Here is a 24,881-nt window from a genome sequence, read left to right as displayed (position 1 = left end):
CTCTAACTTGAATTCTATCTAAATACATCCCAAGTTTATGTGTAAAGCAAACCTAATGTAGACAAAAAAAATCTACCTCTAGCCTTAGCTCTTGGTATTTACACATCTACATCTAAATGTTACCATGCTTTTGTCTGCAGACCATCTTTTGAAGTTTCAGAAGTCCCCCTGGTAACTCAATTCTGTGTTTCTTAAGCCTGGACAAAGCTTTCTACTGTGTCTTCCACTCTAGTCCTCCAATCACCAATGAAGAACGGTTGCTTTACCTCAAGAGACCCAGCAATGCTCAGGGCCCACATACAGACATAAAGTCAAGGAATTATAACAGCAACAATGTCAACATGTTTTTTTTAACATTCAGAGAGGAATTTGGAGAGGTTGCTCTCGTCTGTGAGATATACTAGAGCAGAGGAGAGACCGCCCCCCTCCAAAATCTCACCTGTGCCTGCTCAAGCTAGTGGACAATTCATTGTGGTTTCCTGTCGACCTCTTCAGAGGAAGATGTGGCTACTGCCTATTGGAAGAGACATGGCTGGCGCCCCACACCTCAGTCATTCCTTGTATTTGCTAATGGAACACCAGTTCTCTTATGATTGCACTGCCCCATCCCCAGGCATGAACCAAAGTCCACCTAAATTTCCTCTGCCTGCCCTGTGGCCCACAATTGGTTCAGTGGTAGACCCCCTTCATGCTGTTACTGAGAAGTCATACGAAATACTGCATTCCTGAGAATAAGGAGATATGTGAAAATCTAGCTTTTGTTTTCCCCTTCCTATTCCTCCCTGCCTGGCTCATGGTTATATAGGGGTAGACACTGAATTGTGACAACTATTTCCATGCATGAGGAAATATCATGGCAGACGAGGAGTGATACAATGTGTCCTCACTGATCCGTGTCCTTACAATGGGTAAGGTGCCAGGGAAACAAACCTGGAGCTACCTCTCACTTATTCTTAAGTAAGAGAACATATCCTCATGAGATTTTTTTTTTTTGTTTTCTGTTAGCTATACAGGGTGGGGGAGCAGTATTTCATTGTTACATTCCACATAAGATTACAGTATAATCCAATCCATTTCACCCCCTTTGTTATACTTCCTGTTCCCTATCTTAAAAAATATCATCTCCAACAGGTACCCCAGTTTCTTTTTCATATTTACAATTTATCCTCCTGGTTTAAGCCATTCATAGTAAAGTTTTAAAGCCATTAATTAGTAAAGTTTTCTTTCTGTTAAGCTTTTATCATCCTAAGTATGTTAAAAGCTCTAGTTCATAACAGGTTTTACAAATGACCCTGCCTTGGTATTTATCTTTCAGATGTGGATGGATTAAGGGGACACGATGAGGTAGCTCGGGGTTCTCTTGCCTTTCTCCCCACAGTTGCTTCAAGGTCTCAGAGTCCTGTGGAAACCACAGGCTATCAAAAGGCATATATATGGACTGGATCAATCTGGGACCTCTCACTCTTGAAAACCTCATTTTCTCCTCTTGGTATTCTAGAATGACTGCCTGCATGCCACTGGAGTTCCTTCAAGGTGCCTCTACAGTCGGTCTGACATGTACAATGGCAATGGCCTCCTGGGATGAACAATCCAGGAGCAAGCAGCCCCTCTGAGGTTCTGCTGGAAAGGGACCAGGATTCTGAAAAGTGATTACATGAAGGAAATAAAGGCCAACGCCACTACCCTGGCTCACAGCAGATACAGGCTGGAGACCCAAGTGGAGCTGACTCCTGTCTAAGGGTGGATCCTCTTACCCTTCCCACCCAAGGTCTCTCTGCCTGGGGTAGCTAAGCACCCAAACTCACTGGCTCTCCAGACGCATATGGAGGATGAGGAACCTCCACAGTAGATGCTTTCATGCCATTTCCCAAACAGCCGGTGCACGGCCTTTCCACTCCTGTCGAAGACTGTGCCTTCAATCTCGTGGGCATTAGTGCTCCAGTATTTTGCCTAGGATGCAAATGACAGATGTCTGAGTGGTACTACAAAAGGATCAGCTTATTACAGATGTTAAATAAAGAAAACTAAAGGTAAAGAAAGAGGAAGGACTATAGACTGATTTTGTACAGCACCACTGGTTTGCCAGTTCTGGGTTCTCTTTAACCAACAAGAAGGTGTATGTCCAAAAAGTATATATACAGATACTATTTACCTCATATACATGTTCTAAGCCCTTGCCAAGGTTTGAACTCAAGGCCTTGTGCTCTTGCTTGGCTTTCTTGCTAGCACTCTACCATTTGAGCCACACCTCCGCTCCAGCATTTTGCTGGCTAACTGGAGATGGAATCTCAAAAACTTTTTCTCCTTGTTTGGCTTCAAACCACAGTTATCTGAATCTCAGTACCCCGAGTAGCTAGAATTACAAGTTTGATTCACTGGCACCCTGCTACATACTTCTGCAAGAAGACTTAAAAAATACTTTTAGCAATATTTTAGTATATGATTCATTGTTATTAACTGTATCTATCAAGTAACAATTAGTTCTCCTGAACTTATTCCTGCCCATTGAAATCCTATATCTTTTGACCAAGGCTTCTCGATTCTCACTGCTACCAGTGAGAACCACTATTCCACTTCCTGTTAAAGAGTTCCACCTTTTCAGATTCCATATATAAATAAGACCATGTATTTTTTTATCTACACTTAATTATTTCACTCAATATAATGTCTGCCAGGTTATCTATGCTGTCACAAACGAGGACTTCATCCTTTTTTATGGCTGAATAAAATTCCATTGTATACATATACACCACATTTCTTTAGCCTTCTGTTGAAAGACACTTAGGCTGGTTCTGCACTTTGGCTACTGTGAGTAATTGCAATCAATACCGGAGTACAGATGTCCCTTCCACAGACTGATTTCATTTTCTTTGGATTTATGTCCATGGTAGAATTGCTGGAACAATATCTGGAGAATCTGGTTGTCCTAATTTATATCACTAACATATTGTAAGGGTTCTGTTTTTCCACAGCCTTCCGAACATCTATCTTATATCTCTTTATAATAGCTATTCTAAGAGATAGCTCAAGAAGTGGTGCCATGGCTCAAAGGGGTAGAGCCTTGAGAGAAAAAGTTCAGGGGCAGCCCCAAGGCCCAGAGTTCAGGGGACTGACAGGGGATAGGGTAGGGAGGGGATCTTTCTTTTTGAGAAAATGTTTGTTCAGATACTTTGCCTTTTTTGGTGTGGGTAAGATCAAAGCCAGGGTCTTTTGGTAAGTGCGTTATCACTCAAGTATATCCTTTTCCCATTTTAAAATAAGATTATTTTCTTGTTTTTGTGTTGAGTTCATTAAATATTTTGTATGTTAACATCGTATCAGACATAGTTTGAAAATATGTTCTCCTTATTCTGTAGGTTTCTTCCCTGTATGGATTGTTTGTCTTTGCTGTGAGAGGCATGTTTGTTTGATTCAATTCCATTTGAATATTTTTGCTTTGTTGCCTGTGTTTTAGGAATCTACCCAAACCATTACTGTTTGGATCAACACCATAGGGCTTTTTCCATTGAGTTTTCTTTGAGTAGTTTTACAGTTTTAGCTCTTATGTTTTAAGTCTTTTATTTAGTTAGTTTTTTGTCAGTCATGGGGCTTGAACTCTGGGCCTGGGCTCTGTCTCTCAGCTCTTTAGCTCAAGGCTAGCATTCTATCACATGAGCTACAGCACCACTTCTGGTCTTCTGAGTGGTTAATTGGAGATAAGAGTCTCACAGACTTTCTTGCCCAGGCTGGCTTTGAACCATGATCTTCAGATCTCAGTCTTCTGAGTAGCCAGGATTACAGGCATGAGCCACTGGTGCCCAGCTGCGCTTTAGATTTTTGTATATGGTATGAAATAAGGAGTTTCACTGCTCTACATGTGGATATTCAATTTTTCCCCCAACACCATTTATTGAAGAGACTTTCTTTTTCTCATCATGTGTTCTTGGTGGCTTTGTTGAAAATCAGTTAACTGTAGATGCATGGGTTTGTTTCTGGGCTATCTATATTGTTTTCATTGGTCTATGTATCTGTTAAGCCTAGATATTCTCTCTGTCTCTGTCTCTGTCTCTCTCTCACACACACCTTCTCCCTTCCTCCTTCCCCTTTCTTTTCTTCTTTTCCAATATCACCTTTAGTTATTTAATAAAAATTAATGGTTAATTTTGCCATTTGTAACTTGGATCCAGTGTTTGCATCGGATACATCCCCCCATCACGTTTGCTATGTGTGGTTCAGGAATGAAAGTCTCTTCAGGGAAGTGGCGCTGTAGCTCAAGTGGTAGAGCGCTCGCCTTGAGCTGAAGAGCTGAGGGACAGCGCCCAGGCCCAGAGTTCAAGCCCCACGACCGACAAAAAAAAAAAAAAAAAAAAAAAAAGAAAGTCTCTTCAGACCCTTGCCTAAGAGCATGGCTGGTCTCTAAGATCCCTTCTGTGGGGCCGCTGTCTCATGACTGCCATTGTCACTTACAGAGCTATATCTCTGACCACTATCATTTAAAAGAAATTTAACTTGTAATTTTTTTTCCTCCACAGGAAGTAGACAGTCATTTGCAAAAATTTTCAGGAAGTTACTCAAAATTTCCCATTTCTTTGATTAGGACTGCTTATCTAGTACACAGGACCTTTATCTGTGTACATTTTCACAGAGCACTGGTTGTGATCTGTGAGGTCTGGCAGACCAGCACATCCCAGCTCAATTCAGCCTTTTGGGTTTCAAACAGTACCACTGTTCAGCCAGCAGAGGGAGCACCCAACTCCCTTGAGATGACCTCCCTGCTCTCTCCACCCTCCCCCAATAATCTCCCAACTACCTAGCTTCTCTTAAGAATCTCTATAAAGAACAGAAGGCATTGCTCTATAAATAAAAAATAAAAAGTCCTAGCAATATTTCCAGCTGAACAGAAGTCATATTTGGAAACCAATAAATTTGAGTGGCATTTCCAGGCCATGTTTTGGTGGTTCAGCTCCAAACCTCCAAGCCTGTTGATAGAAATGGAAGGAAGGGACAGGAACAACAGTGTCTCAGAGGTGAAGAAGGAATTTAAAATTGAGTTACCCAGCTATATAAAAGAGGGGAAAAGCAATAGTCCAAACCTAGGCTCACTGAAAAACAAGGGTCAGATTTTTCTCTCAGGGATATTCACTAAAAAACCGAAGGCTGACACTGGACAGGAAGTCAGAGGGTGGGTCACAGTCCATGGGTAAGACTTCCAACAGTCATTCTACACTGGAGGCATATCCAATATTCATCTTATAACTACAATAATCTCATCTCTGAAGCTGGGCATGGTAGCACATACCTGTAATACCAGCACTTGAGAGGGCTGAGGCAGAAGGATCGCAAGTTTTGAGGCTTACTTGGACTACCCAGTGAGATCTTTATTCAAAAATCAACATCTAGGTATAGTGTCTCAACCCTGTAGACCAGGCAGAGAATAGGACATTGCTAGTGACTCCCTCTTGACCAGTAGCTCGGCACAGTGGTGTGTGCCTGTCATCCTAAGTTACAGGGCAAGCATAACTAGGAGGACAGCAGTCCAGGCTGATACAAACATAAAGAAAGACCATGTCTTGAAAATAATCAATGCAGATAGGGCCTGGGAGAGTGGCTAAATATTGGAATGCCTGCCTAGTAAGCATAAGGCCCTGGGTTCTAACCCCAGTAGTGCCCAAACAAACAACCAAACAAAAAACACTCAAACAACAATAACAAAAACTCTCAGACCTTGAGTGGATGGGACAGGTGAGGGTAGACATGGAGTAGAGCACATGTCCTTGGCAAAAACGTTGACACCCAAATGGTTTTCCCATGGATCAAGGGTAACACACCTCTGTTCCAGGCTGCTTCTTTTTTTTTTTTTTTTTTTTGGTTGGTCATGGTGCTTGAACTCTGGGTCTGGGCACTGTCCCTGAGCTCTTCAGCTCAAGGCTAGCACTCTACCACTTGAGCCAGCGCCCCTTCTGATTTTCTGGTGGTTAATTGGAGATAAGAGTCTCCTGAACTTTCCTGCTCAGGCTGGCTTTGAACCGGGATCCTCAGATCTCAGCCTCCCGAGTAGCTAGGATTACAGGTGAGAGCCACCGACGCCCAGCTACCTTTGCTTCTTTTGCAGACAGCTTAGGCAAAGCTTCCAGGAGGGCATCATTTAAATTTTGCCACGCAAAGTTGTCATGGCCAGTTTTATATGTGTTTACAACTTCATTGGACTTGTAGGTTATAACAAAGACCCCATTCAGCTTCATCCTGAGTACCCTCCTAGATGCTGCAGACTTGCATGAAATTCCACAGTTGGGACCTCACCTCTCAGCTCACCATTTTGATCTGAGCTAAATGTAAATATTTCTGAACAAGGGTAATACTTAAAAACCACATTAAGTAAATGCATTTTTAAGAGGAAGAGGTGGAGAAGAGAGGAGGAAGAGAAGATGGAGGACAGCCTCAAGTCAAGGTAGCTGGAAAAGACAATCATATATCTGCATCTGGCCCATCTTTCTCTAATGTTAGGAGCTCTGTTGTGAGCTGTGCACCAGGCAGCAGGGCTACAGGAGTAAGCTACCTAGCCCAGCATGAGGATGGTGAGGAGGCTGTGGAGAGAGGAGAAACAGGTAAAGCAATCACTACCAAGGTAAAAACCCAGCAGTCACAAAAAAAACTCTGAAGGAAAGGCAATATGAAAAAGAGTGAAAGATTGATTAGGGTGAAGATTCAGGAATCTGAGTGGTCAAGGCAGAAGGAAATGAGGAAGGGCCAGTGAGGTGATAGGGTAAGGAGAAAGTGATGGGAAGGAGGAGGAATGAGTGGACTTTGGAGAGGAATGAGGGAGAGTGTGTATGTTGTATATGTAAATGTGTGTAGTGTGCAAAGGGCTACGGATGGGGAGGACGGGCTGTTAGGAGCCATGCAGGCCTTTGTAAGGATGTAAGCTTTTACTCCAAGGAAGATGGAAGGTGTTGGAGGGATTTTTTTTTTCAAAAGAATAATGTGCCATAAATTCTTCTTTCCCCTTCCCTTCTTCTTCCTCCCTCTCCTCCCTTCCTCCATTCTTTCTGCCTTCTCTCCTCTTGTACTCCCCATCCTCCCCACTTAGTTCCCTCTTTCTTTCTTGATATAGACCCAGGGACTTGTGAATGCTAGGTAATTACTTTACCACTTGAGCCCTGACACCAGTATTGGGATAAGCTTCTCTTTTCTTTCTGTGTTGGGTCTAGGGATTGAGCTCAGGGCCTGGGTGCTGTCATTGAGCTTTTATGAACTACCACTTGAACCATAGCTTCACTTTGGGCTTTTGGTGATTAATTGGAGAAAAAGAGTCTCATGAACTTTCCTGCCTGGAATGGCTTTGAACCAGGATCCTCATATCTCAGTCTGAGTAGGTAGGATTGCAGGTGGGAGCCACTGGCACCCAGTGGTATGAGTTTCTTATAGTAAACATATGAACATAACATTTTCCTTTTTGAGATAAGAACTCACTGTACAGCCCAGACTGGCCTCAAAATTGCAATCCTCCTGGCTGTAGTTTGCTGAGTGCTGGGACTATAGATATGTACCATCACACTCAGCTTTATGTTAACCTAATTCAATAATATTAAGTGCATTCATCATATACAATCATCACCACTATCAATTTCCAGAATGTTCTCATCTTCCCAAATAAAAACTCATATATATGAAAGGCCAATTCCCCATTCCTCCCTACTCCAGCCCATGGAAATCACTCGCTCTGCTTTCTGTCTGTGAATGTGGCTCCTCTGGGATCCTCGTGTAATTGGATCATACAGTCTGTGTCTTCCTGAGTCTGGCTTACCCCACTTAGACATATGCCATAGTGTCTTTATAGTGTACTGGTGTTGTGGCACCATGGCGACATTCTGGCTCTGGGATGAGGATGGGCAGCAGGGGGAGGGGGTGAGAGCAGGAGGAGGGAGGCTAGAGAGGACATGGTGTTGGTCCAGATGACACAGTGGGCTGGGGCTAGGGAGCTTCTGGCACAAAGGTCCCGTGAAAGATCCCTTAAGATGGCCTGTGTCCTGAGGACCTGAATCCGCAGGTCAGCCCATCCAGCGTGAGAGCTCGGGGGGGGGGGGGGCGGGGAGGAGGGGGGAGGCTGCTCTGGTTACCTTTATGAAGTTCACTTTGCAGTGGCAGGAGTCGTCACTTAGATTCTTGATGACAATCTCTCCATAGTGCTCAATCCACCTCTGACCACTTAAGATATTGTGGATGCAAGAGGTCACTTTGTTCCACTCAAAATGATCTCCGAAACTAAAAGGGAGGAGAAAGCCAAAGTAACGATTCCCAGAAGAGCCAGTGGCCAATGCAAATAAACTCTGCTGTCCCCAAGTTAAGCCAGGTGACAAACCGCTCAGCCCCTCCCTCAAGGCTTTGGGCATCCTGTGATTTGAGCTGCTGTTCCCCACGGAGCTGCCAGGACAGGGTCAGATTCCCCATGCTGGAAACCAGTGAGAGCTTCACTAATGTAACCAAACTAGGATGGGAGAAAGATACATTTTTTAAAAATTTCATTTTACTAGGGCTTGAATTCAGGTCCTAGATGCTGTCCCTTAGCTTTTTCATTCAAGGCTGACATTCTACCATTTGAGCCACACCTCTACTTCTGGCTTTTTGGTGGTTAACTGAAGAGTCTCACAACTTTCCTAATTTTTCTTCCTTGATCTCACTTTGGACCATGATGCTCAGATTTCACTCAGCCTCCTGATTAGTTAGGGTCATAGGCATGAGTCCCCAGTGCCTGACTGTTAGGAGAGTTCTATACAATTTGCACAACTACACCTTTTACCAGAAGAAAGCATTTATATAGTACTTATGGAGCTAAGTGCCAAGGGCAATCTGTAGCAAGAGGCAGAGAGTAGGTAAAGCGCTCCAGCTTTTGTTTAGGAGTTCTGATAATCATTTTATATGAGTAAGTACCAGTAATCCCTGTAAAGTCAAGGCCATGTCTTTCTTAAAGGCAATGACAAAAGAGTAAGGCATGACCAGCTTAAAGAAAAACTCCCATTCTTAATCTTCATTAGGAAGTAGACGTGAGTTTCTAAAAAATCTACTCAGGGAACTTTAATTTGTGGGAGGCATTTCCACTTGAGGGGGAAAAAAACTCAAAAGCTAATGAGATTTCCCAGATGATACAATCTGAACCCACTGCCCATCAGATAAAAAGAACAAAACAAGGATGAGGATGGATCAAGTAGGAGAATGCCCGCCCAGTGTGCAAAAGGTTCTATATTTCATCCCTAGCTCTGGAAGAAGAGAAAAGGGAAGATTAAAACATACTCCCAGTGCCCTGGATGGTGAGAACCCTGCCACTACGGTGAATTCTCAGCTCTAAAATTCTGTAAGTTCCTAGCCACACAAGAGGAACTTACGCTGGTAGAGTCACATGGGTTGTGCCAATTGGGACAATTTCCATGGATTTGCCCCAGAACTTATTTTTCCATCTCATATCTGAAACAAAATACCAAATATTACATTTTTAGCAAGAAATCTACATAGATAAGAGTTCTTAATCTAGCTAACTGATGTTAAAGTACAACCATTTTAGATTATCCTATAGGATAGCTTTCCATGTCATATAGCAGAACCAAGGAAACTAAAATTATAAAACAAAATTCTCTCCTTGGAAGAATTAACAGTGTGAATTCATACATGAAAACAAGTAGTTACCATAGAGAAGGGCAACTATAAATGTATTCCAAGTTCAGTGGAGCTGGGAAAGAAGGCCTACCTGAAAGCCTGTGGAAGGCATCAGAGGAGGCTTGTCAGAAGGAGCCATTTAAATAGGGCTTTGTAGAAGGAGCTCATCAGGCAGAGAAAAAGCAACTGAAGGCAGAGGAAGGAGCTCACTCAAGGAAGCAGAGATGGAGGAAGAGAGTGGAGTGTGGAAGCTAGTGGTTCATACCTGTAATCCTAGCTACTCAGGAGGCTGAGTTCTAAGGATCTTTGTTCAAAGGCAGTCTGGACAGAAAAGTCCATGAGATTCTTATCTCCAATTAACCACCCAAAATCCAGAAATGGAAGTGTAGCTCAAGTGGTAGAGCGTTAGTCTTGATTTAAAAAAGCCAACTGAGAGCTGGAGGCCTAGAGTTCAAGCCCCAGTACAACACAGACAGACCAGACAGACAGACAGATACACACACACACACACACACACACACACACACACACACACACACACACACACACACACACACACACACACACACACACACACACACACACACACACACACACACTAGCATGTGTTCTGTCCTATGGACGTAGGGTTGTCTGAGAAGAAGAGTAGAAAGTCACATTGAGACTACAAAACAGAGGGCACCCTAAGCCAGGCTAAGAAGTCTGCTTTGTGTACACTGCGGAAAATAAACATAGAACTGCTGTGATTAGATACCAAGTTCAGATAACTGAAATCACATGGAGAAAGGAATCAAGGAGAGATTAAAAGCAAGAAAACAAGAGGCCATTGTACTTGTCCAAGAATAATCAGGAATGCAGCAAATCAAGACAATAACTGTGGGTCACACAGAAATATAATTCTAACAAGCAGAAATGGACAAAACTGACTGGTAAATTAGATCTGAGGAAGAGAAAATACTCATAAATGTCAGACTTTTCCAGCCTGCACAAATGCTAGTAACATGAGAGAAGACAGAACAGTCCTGACTGTCTGACTACTGTGCTGAGGACAGACACACTACAGGAGAATGAGGGTGGGCGCAGGAAGGCCAGACTGCTGCTGGGGTCCAGGTGAGAGAGGTAAGACTTAGCTGAGGAAGTACCTGGATACGTAGTGTATGTTTCCATTTATGTGAGATACTTCAAATAGGCAAATTGTACAAAGAGCTTTAATCAGGAGTTGACCCAGGCTGAGGGATGTGGGAGGGAAATAGAGGGCTTGGTAAAGAGTTTCAAAAAACAGTTGTGGTGATAACTCTACAAATCAGAATATAAGAAATAAACCAAGCCAGGCGCTGGTGGCTCACGCCTGTAATCCTAGCAACTCAGGAGGCTGAGATCTGAGGATCATGCTCCAAAGCCAGTCCAGGCAGGAAAATCTGTGAGACTCTTATCTCCAATTAACTACCTGAAAACTGAAGTGGTGCTGTGGCTCAAGTGGTAGAGCCTTCTTCAGCCTTAAGCTGAAGAGCTGAGGGCAGTCCCCAGGGCCAGAGTTCAAGCCCCACGACCGACCAAAAAAAAAAAAAAAACAGGAAAAAAAGAGAAAGAAACCACTGAATTGTATGCTTTGTACAATGTACAATATGAAAATATCTCAATAAAATTGCTATGAAAAAGAACTGTCTAAATAAAATAAAAAAATAACAATGTGTTATAGGGTTTATAACATATGTAAGTAAAATGTATATTAAAGTAGAGCAAAGTTGAGAGAGGAAAACTTGAAGTATAGTTTACAAAGTTTCTTATACCACACATGAAGTGGCATAATATTACTTGAGGGTAGGTTGTAATATATTGAAGATATCTAATATGAATTGTGTATGTGCGTGTACATGTGTGTGTCTGTGTGTTTGTGTGTGTGTGCGTGCGCACCTGCACTGGAGCTTAAACTCAGGACCTGAGTGCTGTCCCCTAGCTTTTCTGCTTGTGTTCTACCACTTGATCCACCCCTCCATTTCCAGCTTTTTTGGTGGTTGACTGGAGATAAGAGTCTCATGGACTTTCCTGCCTGGGCTGGCTTTTAATCACCATCCTCAAATCTCAGTAGCTAGGCTTACAAGAATGAGCCACCAGTGCCTGGCTATAATATATATCTTAAAGTAACAAGACACAAATCAGACATGTATAAATAATAACCCAACAGAGAAGATGAAATAGAATTGTTGAACGTATTCAGATTCACCAGTGGTGGCCCTGGGAAGAAGAGGTAGCTGGGCAGATGACCAGCTTGCATCCATGGCCTTTCCTCCCATGCCTCCTCGGCATCTGCTATAATGCACAGTTCCAGACCTGGGAGCATCCACCTGGCTGAGCAGCAGACCCTATGAGGAACATGTGGTTCTACAATCCAGGCAAGCTGATGAGAACTGGTGCATTAGTGTAACAGGTGATTGAGTCTGATGTACAGATAAGAGCAAGCTCATGATGAGGAGAAGGTTGAGAAATTCCACAGTCAACTAATGGGCCAGGAATCCTGCAAGTGTTACTGTGGTAGAATCAGACTGCTAGACTTTGTCACATTCAGAAGTAACTTATTTGAAATAGAGGGAGTGTTAAGACAGAAAATACTTAGATAATAAGTAAGCTAGTCCTTCTTCCTTATTTTATTTTTTGGTACCAGTACTGGGGCTTGAACTCAGAGCCTTGAACTCTCATTTGGCTTTTTCACTCGATGCTGGTGCTTTATTACTTAAGCTATACATCCACTTCTGGCTTTGTTTTTGCTGGCTAATTGGAAATAAGAATGTCACAAATAATTCTGTCTGTCTTTGAGTCACAATCCTCAGATCTCAATCCTGAGATCTCAATACCTCCCAAGTAGTTAGCATTACAGGCATGAGTCACCTGCACCTGGCTGTACTTTCTTCTTAATGTTAACTTAGAGAGCTAGAAATATAAATGCTTAGGTCAGGGAAAAAAAAAACAAAACCTCTTTGTTTAGTTTTAGAAATTGAATAAGATACACCAACTCAGAAACTTTTGGCATATTATTTGGAGTTTAACGAAATATATAATTTATTCTTGGTGAGTTTATATTAGTAATTTGAAAAGGAAATACCAAGAAAAGCCAGTTCATCCTTAAACTTAGGTCATTTGTTTTTAAGACACAATACATGATTTTACTGGATCATTACGTTTCTTTTGGAGCATACAATGTGCTGTACTAATTAACAAATCACTAAATGCACTGTTATGTACCATGGCAATGGTATGAAGTCTAGATTCTGAATAAGAAGCATACTTTACCTTTACCTTTTAGACTTTAAAACTATAATTGTGTGTGCATGTGCGTACACGTGTGCGTGCACTAGTTCTGGAGCTTTGACTCAAGGGTTTGCATTCTTGCTTAGCTTTTATACTCAAGGCTGGTGTTCTATCCACTTAAGCCACCCCTCTACTTCTGGCTTTTTGCTGGTTAACTGGAGGTAAGTGTCCTAGATTTGTCTGTCTGGGCTGGCTTTGATCCAGAATCCTTAGATCTCAGCCTCCTGAGTAGTCAAGATTACAGTGAGCCACTGATTCCTAGCTAACACTGTAATTTTAAAGTAGCGCCATTTTGTTGAGTTCTGTCTGCACTTAGTCTTTCAGTCTTATTTTCAGTGATCAAAACAAGAGCAGCTATGTGAAAATCAGATGGCAAATATAGGATCAATATGGCCTATAACCACTGTAACACAGATTATCCTCTATGTATTTTCTACATGTTATTTCTCCAAAGAGCTGAGAGTTATACAAACTAAATTTTCTACATGTTATTTCTCCAAAGGGCTGAGGGTTATACAAACTAAACTTTGTAGTTTAAACATGATTCTCAAAATTTTTTCCAGCAACCCAGAAGTATGAATTTTTCATATGATCCTATATTTGTAATCAGATTTTACCATCTAAAAGTAATGTTCATAGGTTGGTTCAAGTGAAGGCTCTATATTAAAATAATTTTGGTAGAAGTTTGTCATGCTCAGTATTTTAGCATGAAAAGCTTCCTTAGTTATAAGGATTTTGGTATATTTCAGAGAGATCAGTAAATAAAATATTATACTTATAAAAAGTCTATTTAAGTCTATTAAAAGAAGGTAAAGAGAGGGAAAGGGTTAACAAAAAACAAATATGACAGAGAACAAATTAACAAGAGAGCAGATTTCAAACCAACTGGGAAGGTGGCTCAGTGGTAGAGTGCTTGCCTTGCAGGCATGAGGCCCTGGGTTTGATTCCTCAGCACCACATAAATGTGGTAGAGCGCTAGCTTTGAGCTGAAGAGCTGAGGGACAGCACCCAGGCCCAGAGTTCAAGCTCAACAACAACAACAACAACAACAAAAATAAAACCAACTCCACAATAACTATAATCACAGTAAATACTAAGCAACTTAACTAAAAGGAAGAGAAATACTAGACTGCATGAAAATAAAGCAGGATTTGTACCTAGGAAATAGGTAGTATTATCCAGGAAGAGAATGAATAAGAAAGAAGCCAAAGCCAGTGCCAGTGGTTCATCCTGTAATCCTAGATACTTAGAGGAGGCTGAAGATCAAGGTTCAAAGCCAGCTCAGGCAGGAAAATCTGTAAACTCTTATCTCTAACCAACTACCAGGAAAGCTGGAAGTGGAACAGTGACCCAAGTGGCACAAAAGCTCAGGGACATACCATGGCTCTGAGTTCAAAGCCCAGGAGCAGCCCCAGGAGAAAAGTTGGTAAGACAGGGACTACTTTCAGAAGATTCCTCCCATTGAAAAAATACATAGTTTTAAGGGCTGAGGCTGTAGCTCAAGTGGTAGAACATTAGCCTAGCAACCATGAGGCCCTGAGTTCAATTCTTAGTACTAAAAAATCATCATCATCAACAACAACAACAATAAAACATAAAAAAATCCCCCATTGCTTTTAAGGAAGAGCCTTATAGGGCCAATAAGATTTTGCAGTTAAAAGTTAGGAACCCAGCTGGGTGCTGGTGGCTCACACCTGTGATCCTACTCAGCAGGCTGAGATATGAGGATCCCAGTTCAAAGCCAGCCCATGAAGAAAAGTCCAGGAGACTCTTACTTCCAATTAACCAACAAAACGCTGCAAGTGGAGGTGTGGCTCAAGTGGTAGAGCTCTAGCCTTGAGCATAAAAAAAAAAAGTTGAGGGACAGTGCCCAGGCCTTAAGTTCAAACCCAAATACTGGCATTAAAAACAATAAACAAAATGGTGAAACAAAATGATCTCCCTGAATACTTAAAATAACTAGTAGCAATCAACTAAAATTAAATGCTGAATATCAGTAAATAAATAAATGGTATGTAGCAGCTATTGTCCAGAGCCTAGAAGTGGGGCCACCAATTGGAGCAGAGCATTATGAGGCCTCAACTCTTTGAGGATGACTGTTGATCTCAGCAAACATTTAAACAATTCCTCCACAAATGAACTCTATATACCATTACACAAAATGGAGGTCACATATGTCAGCACATTACCTTGCCAGAAAACGAAATTTCCAGACTCAGCATGGCAGGCTGAGATAGGTGGATGGTGACTGACCTGGTGGGACAAAAAACAGAAAAACAATAAACAAATGTCTGTTGTATTCTGCAAAATCTATTCCTTCTCCTGTGTTGAAAGGTAACACAAAGTGTAGAATTTAACTACAGAGGAACTGTAATTTTATAGTTTGACCTCCAGAGGGTGCTCTTGACACAATCAGCTCCCACTTCCTCAGTCTGGTCACGAGAGGAAAGCTGTGAATGGAAGTTTCCTAGGAAAGACCTAACTGCAAGTGATAGAGATAGATGCTTTGAAAGATGCAAAATTATAAGGACATTCTGGGATCTGTTGGGGTTGAGGTGGAGTACCAGAAAGAAGAGAGAAGGCTAATGACCAATGTCACTCCTTAGAACAATATTTTAGTATGTTACTTCTAAGTAACACAAAGATTTGTTCCCTTGGGCTCAGAAAATTCAACTCTTAAAAACTTAATCACAAATCCAGCCTCTTCTAAAATCACTTACAAAATAAATAACCCAAGATAACTAAAATAAAAGAATGATAGTTTTTATATAAAAGAGCTAAACATAATTGTAGAGGAAGGTTTGCTGATGGCTAAGGACAAATACATTTCTCTATTGTCAAGGAAAAAAATCACTTTTTATTGAAAATAAACTATCTAACTTGTGGGCAGGGATGGGAAGGAAAAACTGGGAGAGAGAGGAGTGTCAGGTAAACCTGACTTATAAAATGGTAACCCCTCTGTACATCACCTTTATAATAACAATTAAAAATAATTACTTAAAAGAAAAACCTTTAAGCAGTAAGACAATAGGCTATCTCTGGTATTTGCTAAGAAGCTGAGAGCGAATGGTTTCTCTGTCCCTCTCCTCACAGGTCAGCAGTGCCACAGACCATGCTCAGTACCGGTGAAGCCAGTAATGCTGACAGTGGTATTTCCAGGCAGCTCCATTTCAGACAACTGGTTATTACACAGTACTTAGAGCCCTGAGCCCTTTTAGATTATAAATGTGGAAGCTGAAATCGGAAGGCACACAGATAAGGACAACAATGAAGGAAAACTGAGTGCCACTGTTGAACTCAATGGTTTACAAACTCCCAACACTTTAAGCAGCTGCACTGTATTATTTATGAAGAACTCAGAATCCTGAGCCCTGCTGGAAACACCCAGTTTTGCCGGGAGGGGGGGAGGGGCGGTGAGGGCGGGCGGGAAGGAGACAGGGATGGCAACAACAGCTCCTCCCTTGTTCTGGACCCTCAGCATGGTTTGCTTTTTGTGTGCCACTCCAATTGGCAGAGAACGCCAGGGATGGAATGATCTAGAGCCATACGCATACTCACAGACACAGGTGACTGGTAGGTGACACCTGAGCAAAGCTGGGGCCAAAGAAAAGCAGATCAAAGACAAAAAACCTTTCAGAGTACTCAGATAAGATTCCAGCTGCTGTGCAAAGTAGGAGACATACTGTGGCGGTGTTGTTGTGTTAAGTCTTAGCTCCCCACAAGCCTCCTAAGAATGTGGGTCTCCTTCCTGTTCTACAAGGTTCCTGAGGTCAATTCCCACTTCAAGCATTGATCGAGAAACCTAACTTCTATACTGTGACTCTCTAGCTCTGCTTTCCTTTGTCATCTTGATAAAGTCCAACCACTTGGAGACAGGTCATATCACAAAATGCTGTACCTCCTTCTTTTTCTCTCATACCAGTTAGCTCTCAACTAATAATCTAACTTTTTTGCTGGTACTGAGGCTTGAACTCAGGCCCTCATGCTCTTACTCTACTTGCTTGTTTGCAGCTGGCACTCCACCACTAAGCCATGCCTCCCCTCTGGCATTTTGCTGGTTAATTTTAAATGGAGTCTCTAGTACTTTTCTGCCCCCTCTGATTTCAACCTCCTGAGTAGCTAGGATTAGAAACATGAGCTACCAGTGCCTGGCTTCTAGTTAACTTTTAAACCATGGGTTCATATGAAATTATATCAGGATGAGAATCCTGATGCCTCGTTTCTCTACCCACAGGGCACCCAACTGTGGGTGTGGGGGAGGAGCTATGAAGTGCTCCCCTCAGTCCATAATGTAGGCATTTCTGAAAACTAATCCTCCGGAAACAATAAATGATTAAGAAAGCATCATAGTCTTTATGAGTGTAGCCAATATAAACATCAAAGCAAAATGCAGTATATAAAAACTATGCACCTGTTCCATACATTTAAAACCACCCATAAAACAGGTATATAAATATACTGTCCATATGAATTATACAAGAAGGCTTATTATAACATTAAAATGCTAGTTTGATCTTTTAGAAACTATTGTGTTAAGCCAGGTGCTGATGGCTCACACCTACAATCCAAGCTACTTAGGAGGTTGAGATCTGAGGATCATGAGTTGAAGTCAGCCCAGGCAATAAAATACTTGGGGCTTTTATCTCAGATAAACCACTGAAAATTCAGAAATGGAGCTGTGGTTCAACTGGTAGAGCACTAGCCTTGAGTATTGGGACAGTGCCCAGTCCCTGAGTTCAAGCTCCAAGACTGGCACAAAATCAAAACAACAACAAAAAAAACCCCACAGAAAGAACAAGAAAAACTATTGTGCTAAGCTGAGTGAGATGGCTTACATCTGTAATTATAGCCATTTGTAAAGATCTTGTTTTGATGCCAACCTGGGCAAAAATTCATGAGAACCCACCTCAACCAGTGGCATGTGCCTGTGTGCCTGTCATCTCAGCAACAAAGAAAGTGTGAATAGTAGGTTTATGGTCCTGAAAGGTTAAAGTTTGAGGCAGTGACCACCACGTGTTGCTTGTTTCTGTCTAGCAAAGCAACACATGGTGGTAATCAAAACACCTGCCTATATAAGACCTGCAAATCCTTAGCTCGGGGCTCTCCTCCTAGGCTCCACTGTGTCGGAGTATAGGACGAGGCCCGAGCTGCAGCCTGTTTAAATAAAACAGCTGTAGAGTCTGACTCTCGGTGGTCTTCTTGCGGGGGGTCCTGCGACCTTGGCATTACAGTCCAGGCCAGCGGAGGCAATAAATAAGAGACCTTATTCAAAAAACTTGATAAATCAAAAAGGGCTGGGGAGACATGGCTTAAGTGGTGGAGCATCTGCTTTGCAAGTGGCCCTGAGTCCAAATCTCAGGAAAAAACCCTATTGTTCTAGGTTAATAAGCTACTGTTTAGAAGGGCACTTTCAATGTACCCAAAGGATTTTATTTAGACAGGTCTTGATAGTAGCTCAGCCTGGTCTTGAAGACCCTTCTGCCTCACTTCCTGAATGCTAGGATTACAGGCATGTACTACCTCAAGTAGCCCCAAAAGATGTTTTCTGAATGAGTGTATGAAGTATCAATGATCTTGCTTATGTCTTTATGAATTAAACAGGCATCTGGGAACAGTTTGGACCAAACTGCTTTTCAGGGTTGAGGGAAATTTACAAGGATGCCTTCTTTTTCTTTAATGTATTTCTCACAGCAAGTTCTTATTTATGACACACTTCTGGGTCATCTGTCTCAGGCTACTCAAGTGTCAAGTAATGTATGAGAGCTTCTGTGTCCCACAGGCCTGGGTCATCTATAAACTGTATCACTGGGTAAAATTTCTTGTTTTTGTTTTTCCTGAGACAAAAATCTCACTATGTATGCAGTCCAGACTGGCTTCTAACGCTCACCATCTTGTTGCCTTACCTTCCAGAGTGCTGAGATCCCAGACATGCACCACTATGCCCAGTGCCTGGTCCTTCTGCAAAGTTCTTCATCTCTCTCAGCTTTTGCTACCTCATTAATAAAATAGGGCTAATGTCACCACTTGGATCAACAGATCATGACAATACATGTGGAATATGTCCAGACTCCCATGCCAGTGTAGATTAGGGTATTTCCACTTAGTTTCCATGGTAACCTCAAGCCTCACTCACCTTACTTTATAAATTAGGAAATAAAGGTTCTGTTCAGCACAGAATCTCACCAATGCTGCCCTATTAATGAGCAATGAAGATAGCACTAGATCCTAACCCAATATCAGTACATCAGCCTTCCTATGACCGAGTTGGAAGTTGGGCTCTTGTCTTCCCAAAGCCCCAGCATTCATTAATGTCCTTTTCTTAGGAACGCTTAAAGAAAAAAGCTTTGGAATTTGACCTTTCTAACTTATTCAAGTCTCATTTCTTTCTTTGTAAAATGAGGCCAGCATACTTCTTGGCAGCAAAATGCTACGATTTGAACATCTGTTCTCAATGTCTTCTTTGAACATGGATCAAACAGGTCAGTGGTTAACAGCCAACCTTGAAAATATGAGTCTAGGGCTCTGATCAGCTTGAATGTCCATGGAAAAGGGTAACTCGTGGCTGGTCACTCAGTCTTTGTTGATGGCAGGCCTTCTTCTGGGGTAGAGTATAGCAAGTACAATTTGACCTATTTTTCTAGTGTTGGCTTTGGTTTGGACTCTATTCTCATGGTTTTCATTTATTATTATTGACACAAGATCTTACCATGTAGACTAGAGGGGTGTCAAACTCATCATCTTCCTCTAGCCTCCTGAATGCTGGGATTACAGGCTAGTTGCTATTCCATTCCTTTCTTTTCTATTTTTTCTCTGTCTCCTTCCTTCCCTTTTCTTCCCTTCTTTCCTCCCTCCTTCCCTTCCTTCTTTTTCTCTTGCTTTCTTGCTTTTTCTCTTTTTGTACTAGTCCCAGGGCTTAAATTCAGGGTCTGGGAGTTGTCCCTGAGTTGTTTTTTTTTTTTTTTACTTAAGGCTAGTGCTCCACCACTTGAGTCACGACTCCACTTCTGGCTTCAAACCATGATCCTCAGATCTCAACCTTCTGAATAGCTAGGATTACAGGCATGAGGCACAAGGGCCCAGTTAGTCTCTATTCTTATATTGTAATCTAGGCAAAAAAAAAAAAACCTCCAAAACAACAAAAACAGAACAAAAAACAAAACAGAAAACAGTAGAGTCTAAACTGACCCAGCCCCAGAAAAGGCATTATCTGTCATTTTAATGGCTAGATACAATGGAGATTAAATTTCATTGAATCTCTTCATCATTTCCTCTCTAATCAAAGAGCAATTCCTAATTGGTGAGGATTTCTAAGCATTCAGGAAATTAGTATACTTCTTTTTACTAGGAAGTATTTATGTGAGTGGATATGTCTTCTTCATAATATGCCTCAGTGTGGCCCTTAAGAATTCTACTCCATTGGCAGTTAAGAATTCTAGTAATTTATAATGTATTTGGATAAAAGGGGACTTACTTTATTCTGACCCAATACCTGACATATGCTTTGAATATACTTTCTGTAAGAGGTCAACGAGAATCAGTTGAGGAAAAACGTATTTCAATATTTGTATATTTTCTTTCTTTTTTGATTTGTCCCTTAGCATCACTTTTCCCTGAACTAACTGCCCAGAGTTGCAGCTACCTAGTTGTCCTGCTTCTTGACACACAGGGTAGAGTGCAGAAAGAAGCCAAGTGCCAACAAAACAAAACAAAAACAGTAACCAAGACAGGAGATCAGCTCTTAGTGATGGCTGTCATGTGCTACCTACTGGGTAACATGTACTTTAGGGCAGAAGTGGTGAGACTGACAATAAGCATTGAACCATCTAACTTGTCAATAGTAGCACTTGTTAAGGAAGATAAAGCTTGGTGTGAGGACCGGGCAGAGTGAGCAGGCTGCTGTTCTACATGAGATGGCAGGGTGTGTGTGTGTGGCGGGAGGGGGGGGGTGGGGGGGCAGAGGATCCTAATAATGGTAACCTGGGAGACTGAGGGTAACAGGGACCATACAAACAGATCTAGGAGAGGTCACTGCAGGCATCCAGGACTGGAAACTGATGAAATCAAAAACAAAAAGCCAAGGTGGTCTTGCTGGGTGGAGGGCAAGGACCAAGAGAAGAAGCATGGTGGCTTGTCAGGACCTTATAGGGCTCTCTGGGCCACAGCTGGGACTCTAGATTTTATACTCTTGATTTTATACTAGGAAGTTGTTAGAGGGTGTTGTTTTCTTTCTGTGTAAAATAGCCACTATAGCCAATACCAGTGGCTCATACCTGTAATCCTAACTACTTAGGAGGTTGAACTCGAGAAGATTGCAGCTCAAGGATAACCCATCTCCAAAATAACAAGTAAAATGTAGGGCGAGAGGCACAGCTCAAATGTGAAGGTGCCAGACTAGCAAGAAAACAGAATAAACTTAAGGGCCTGAGTTCAAACTCTAGTATTACAACAACACAACACAACCACTCTGGCTGCTGTGTGAGGAGTTGGCTATGGAAATGACATCTGAATGGAAATCCAGCTAATGAGTCCAGTGCAATAATCTCAGTTACTGATTATGGTGGCTGGAGGCCACCACCAATGACTTGCTTTGGAAGGAAGGAGTCTGAAGGTAGACCTAGGATTTGCCAGTAGATGTGATTCACAAAACCAAGCCCTATTAAGGATGATGCAGAGGAGACTAGGCAATCTGTGGTGATGGCAGTTGCCAACTGTTTTCTCCAAGTTCATAGTTAACCACTTATCTCACAAATATAGAGCCTTTCAAGAAATAAAACCAGACCACTTAAGCAATGACCCAGAAATGCAGAGAAACATAAAGCAATGTCTTTGTTGCCTTGCATTTGAGTTGTTGCTAGTTTTATTTGAGCATGTCATTAAAGGTGATATGTTTTTTAACCAGCTGTAAATACCTACCTGCTAGCAGGTAGTTAGAAATCTGATCAACAACCCAGCTATGTTCAGAGTTCTCAAATGGGCTACAGGAAAGGAGGATGCACTGAATAAAGCAAGAAGGTAAGATGTCACTCTTACTTTCCATCAACTTCTTTAAAAATCCATAGCTTGCTGACTCACAATTGTCAGTTCCAAGCCTGCCTGGAGCCTTTTATTATCAATTAGCCCAGAATAACCCAGAAAAGTATCTGTGGCTCAATTGGGAAAGCACCAGCTTTGAGGGAACAAAGCTAAGTGAGGTCCTAATTTCAAATCCACAGGCGTGTGCGCGTGCGCGCGCGCACACACACACACACACACACACACACAAAAGATGAGTAACTATTAGTAGTGCAGTCAGCTTTTCTTACACAAATTCTCAGCAGAAGATAGCTGGGTTAAAATCTGATTTAAATGTTTATAAAGGCTGGGATGCCCAATTGATTGCACATCCTTTCCACAAAACAAGTGGAAGAAGGCCCAAGATGGCGATGGAACAGTAGGGAAACACCACAGCTCTTTCCAACTAAATAGAGTTAGGGTTTCAACACTCTGTTTCTCCAAGAGACCAACAACAACAAAAAGGTGAATATCCAGAGATAAAGAAAGTGAAAAAAGAAAAGGACAAAAAGACTTCAGAACCTACACAAAGATGGTAAAGAAGGAAGACACTTCGCCCACCCCTTGCTGGTGGCACAGCTCTGTGCCAAGTTGCCCAAAGGCCTGGCCCGGGGCCCGCCGGGGACAACAGAGTCACAGCAGTCCCAAGACTCCCAAGAGCCAGTGCTGACTTGGAGACTGCAAACAGAGACAGAAAATCCGGAGCTCAGAACCTGTATGAAGACCCCTGGTGCAGCACAGCTCTGCAACATCCTGTCAGAGCGGCCCGGCCCGCAGTGGTGAGGGACCCCAGAACTACAGTGGTCCGGTCTGTAGAAGGCCAATGCACAAAACGTCCATGGTGCCAACCCAGACAGCAGAAACAGAGGCAGAGACTGTGAAACAGACCTAGCCCACATCACCACCCAGCACAGCCCACAATCATCTCAACAAATGCAGAATGCGTTGGTGACCAGTGACCTACTCAAAAATAGCAATCTGCTACAGCACTGCTGGACAACTCCCAACCAGCTCCAGGATAAGTGCGTACCCCACAGGGGACGCCTCCCTCCACCCTTCCACCATGGGAGACCAATACTGGTGGTAACCCCCAGAACTTGACTTGGACCCCTCCCCCTACCACCTGGGCTACAGGTCCTACAGAAGCTAGGAACTGTGCAAGCACACCCAGCCCACCAGGCTTGACCAAGAGTGCCCCTGGGAGGGAGCGTGAGCAGTCCAGGCTGCTGGTCCTTGTGTGAAGGTGGGAACTGCCTGGGATCTCCATGCAGCTGATGGAGCCCTACCTGTGTCCCAGGTGGGAACCTGAGCTGTCTGAACAGCTTGTCCCTGACTGGTCAGGATCTGAGTGCACACTGCAACAGAGGGTGGAGTGTATCTGCCCACCAGAATCTAACAATAATCTACCTGGGTCAGACCAGCAGCTGGAAAGTGGTCCCTCCCTCAACAGAACTGAAACTAGGTAAAGTTCTCTCAACAAGCCCAGGGCCGAGAGCAAGCTTCATCAGTCGATCCAGGAACCAATCCAGAACCAAGCAAATGTAGTCCAGTGACCAAAACAGTCAGTCTGGAATTAGTCTCCAATAATAGCTGAACCCACATGCGAAAATCAGCAAAAACTTATAAGATTCATCAACAGCCAAGACAGCAAATTAGACCAAAGGCCACCAGCCACCCAGAGAAGAACTCCAGTGGAAGCAAAAAAGAAATGGAAGACAAATGCTACATCCAAGAGATGATAGAGGCAATGACTCAAGAACTAAAGTGAGAAATGGATCAGAAATTTAAAGAACAAAGAAATGAATTATTAAAAAAAAAGATCCAGTTATTTGCCATAGCTAAGATATGGAACCAACCTAGATGCCCCTCAGTAGATGAATGGATCAAGAAAATGTGGTATATATACACAATGGAATTCTATGCCTCCATCAGAAAGAGTGACATTGCCTCATTTGTTAGGAAATGGAAAGACGTGGAGAAAATTATATTAAGTGATGTAAGCCAGGACCAAAGAAACATAGGTCCAATGGTTTCCTTTATTTGCAATAACTAGTATATGTCTGAGACAAGCAAAAAAGGTCAGATAAGTTGATGTTATGTGAAATGAACCCCAAGATAAGTATTCAAATGTTTTTGCTTTCATGCAATTGTTTCTAACATATTTATAAGATGATTTCTTTGTTGCTTTGTATGTTCCTCCCCCTGCTTTCACTGTATTTGAAGTTGGTATAATTTGTGGAGGGGAAGGGAAAAAACAAATTGTTTAAATAGGGATACAGGTGGACCAATTGCAACAATGAGATGTACAAATCGTTATGTTGAAAAACGAACTTTACAACTTTGCCGGGGGGGGGGGGGGGAAGGGAGGGTAAGTAAGGGGCAGTGGGGAAAGGGGGGAGATGGGAAGGGATGGGAAGGGGAAACAAAGGAGGAGGCAACAATGCTTGATAAGATATGTATGTACTCATTATCTTGCCCATGTAATTGTAACCCCTCTGTATGGTATTTTCACACACACACACACAAAAAGATCCAGGATTTCAAACAAGAAATGCATTCAAAAATAGATGCAGTACACCTTGCTAAAAGATGAGATTAATACTGTGAGAACCAAAATAGAAATCATAAATGGCTCAGTTTCCTCCATGCAAACCACAATGGAAGCCACATTTAATATAGTGAATTAAATGCAAAATAGAACATCAGATACTGAAAACAAAATGCAGGAACTGAAAAAAAAAGTTACAGATATGGAAAAAACACTCAAAATATGCCGAAGGGAACTCCAAGAACAAGCATACAGTGCCAAGAAATTTAACGTTTCTATAATTAGGGTGGACAAAGGTGAGGAATACCAGAATAAAGGAATGCAACACTTATTCTATAAGATCATCACT

At 42.3% G+C, this 24,881-nt stretch overlaps 1 protein-coding gene across 4 annotated transcripts in view; it reads right to left on the bottom strand.

Annotated features, from left to right (window-relative positions):
- Osbpl3 (oxysterol binding protein like 3) overlaps positions 1-24,881 on the bottom strand; it is a 190,416-nt gene that overhangs the window by 11,490 nt on the left and 154,045 nt on the right. For all 4 annotated transcript variants that reach the window (XM_069996070.1, XM_069996073.1, XM_069996072.1 and 1 more), the window contains 4 exons: positions 15,123-15,186; positions 9,360-9,438; positions 8,097-8,241; positions 1,806-1,950 (listed from right to left, as the gene is read on the bottom strand). In XM_069996070.1, the coding sequence (XP_069852171.1) occupies positions 1,806-1,950; positions 8,097-8,241; positions 9,360-9,438; positions 15,123-15,186 (433 nt within the window). The remainder of the gene's footprint in view (positions 1-1,805; positions 1,951-8,096; positions 8,242-9,359; positions 9,439-15,122; positions 15,187-24,881) is intronic.

Source organism: Dipodomys merriami, unplaced genomic scaffold, assembly GCF_024711535.1.
Source record: "Dipodomys merriami isolate MVZ:Mamm:240054 unplaced genomic scaffold, mDipMer1.0.p SCAF_5, whole genome shotgun sequence".
Taxonomy (NCBI): domain Eukaryota; kingdom Metazoa; phylum Chordata; class Mammalia; order Rodentia; family Heteromyidae; genus Dipodomys; species Dipodomys merriami.
Note: the sequence above shows the minus strand (reverse complement) of the source record. Positions and strands in the feature narration are given on the sequence as shown.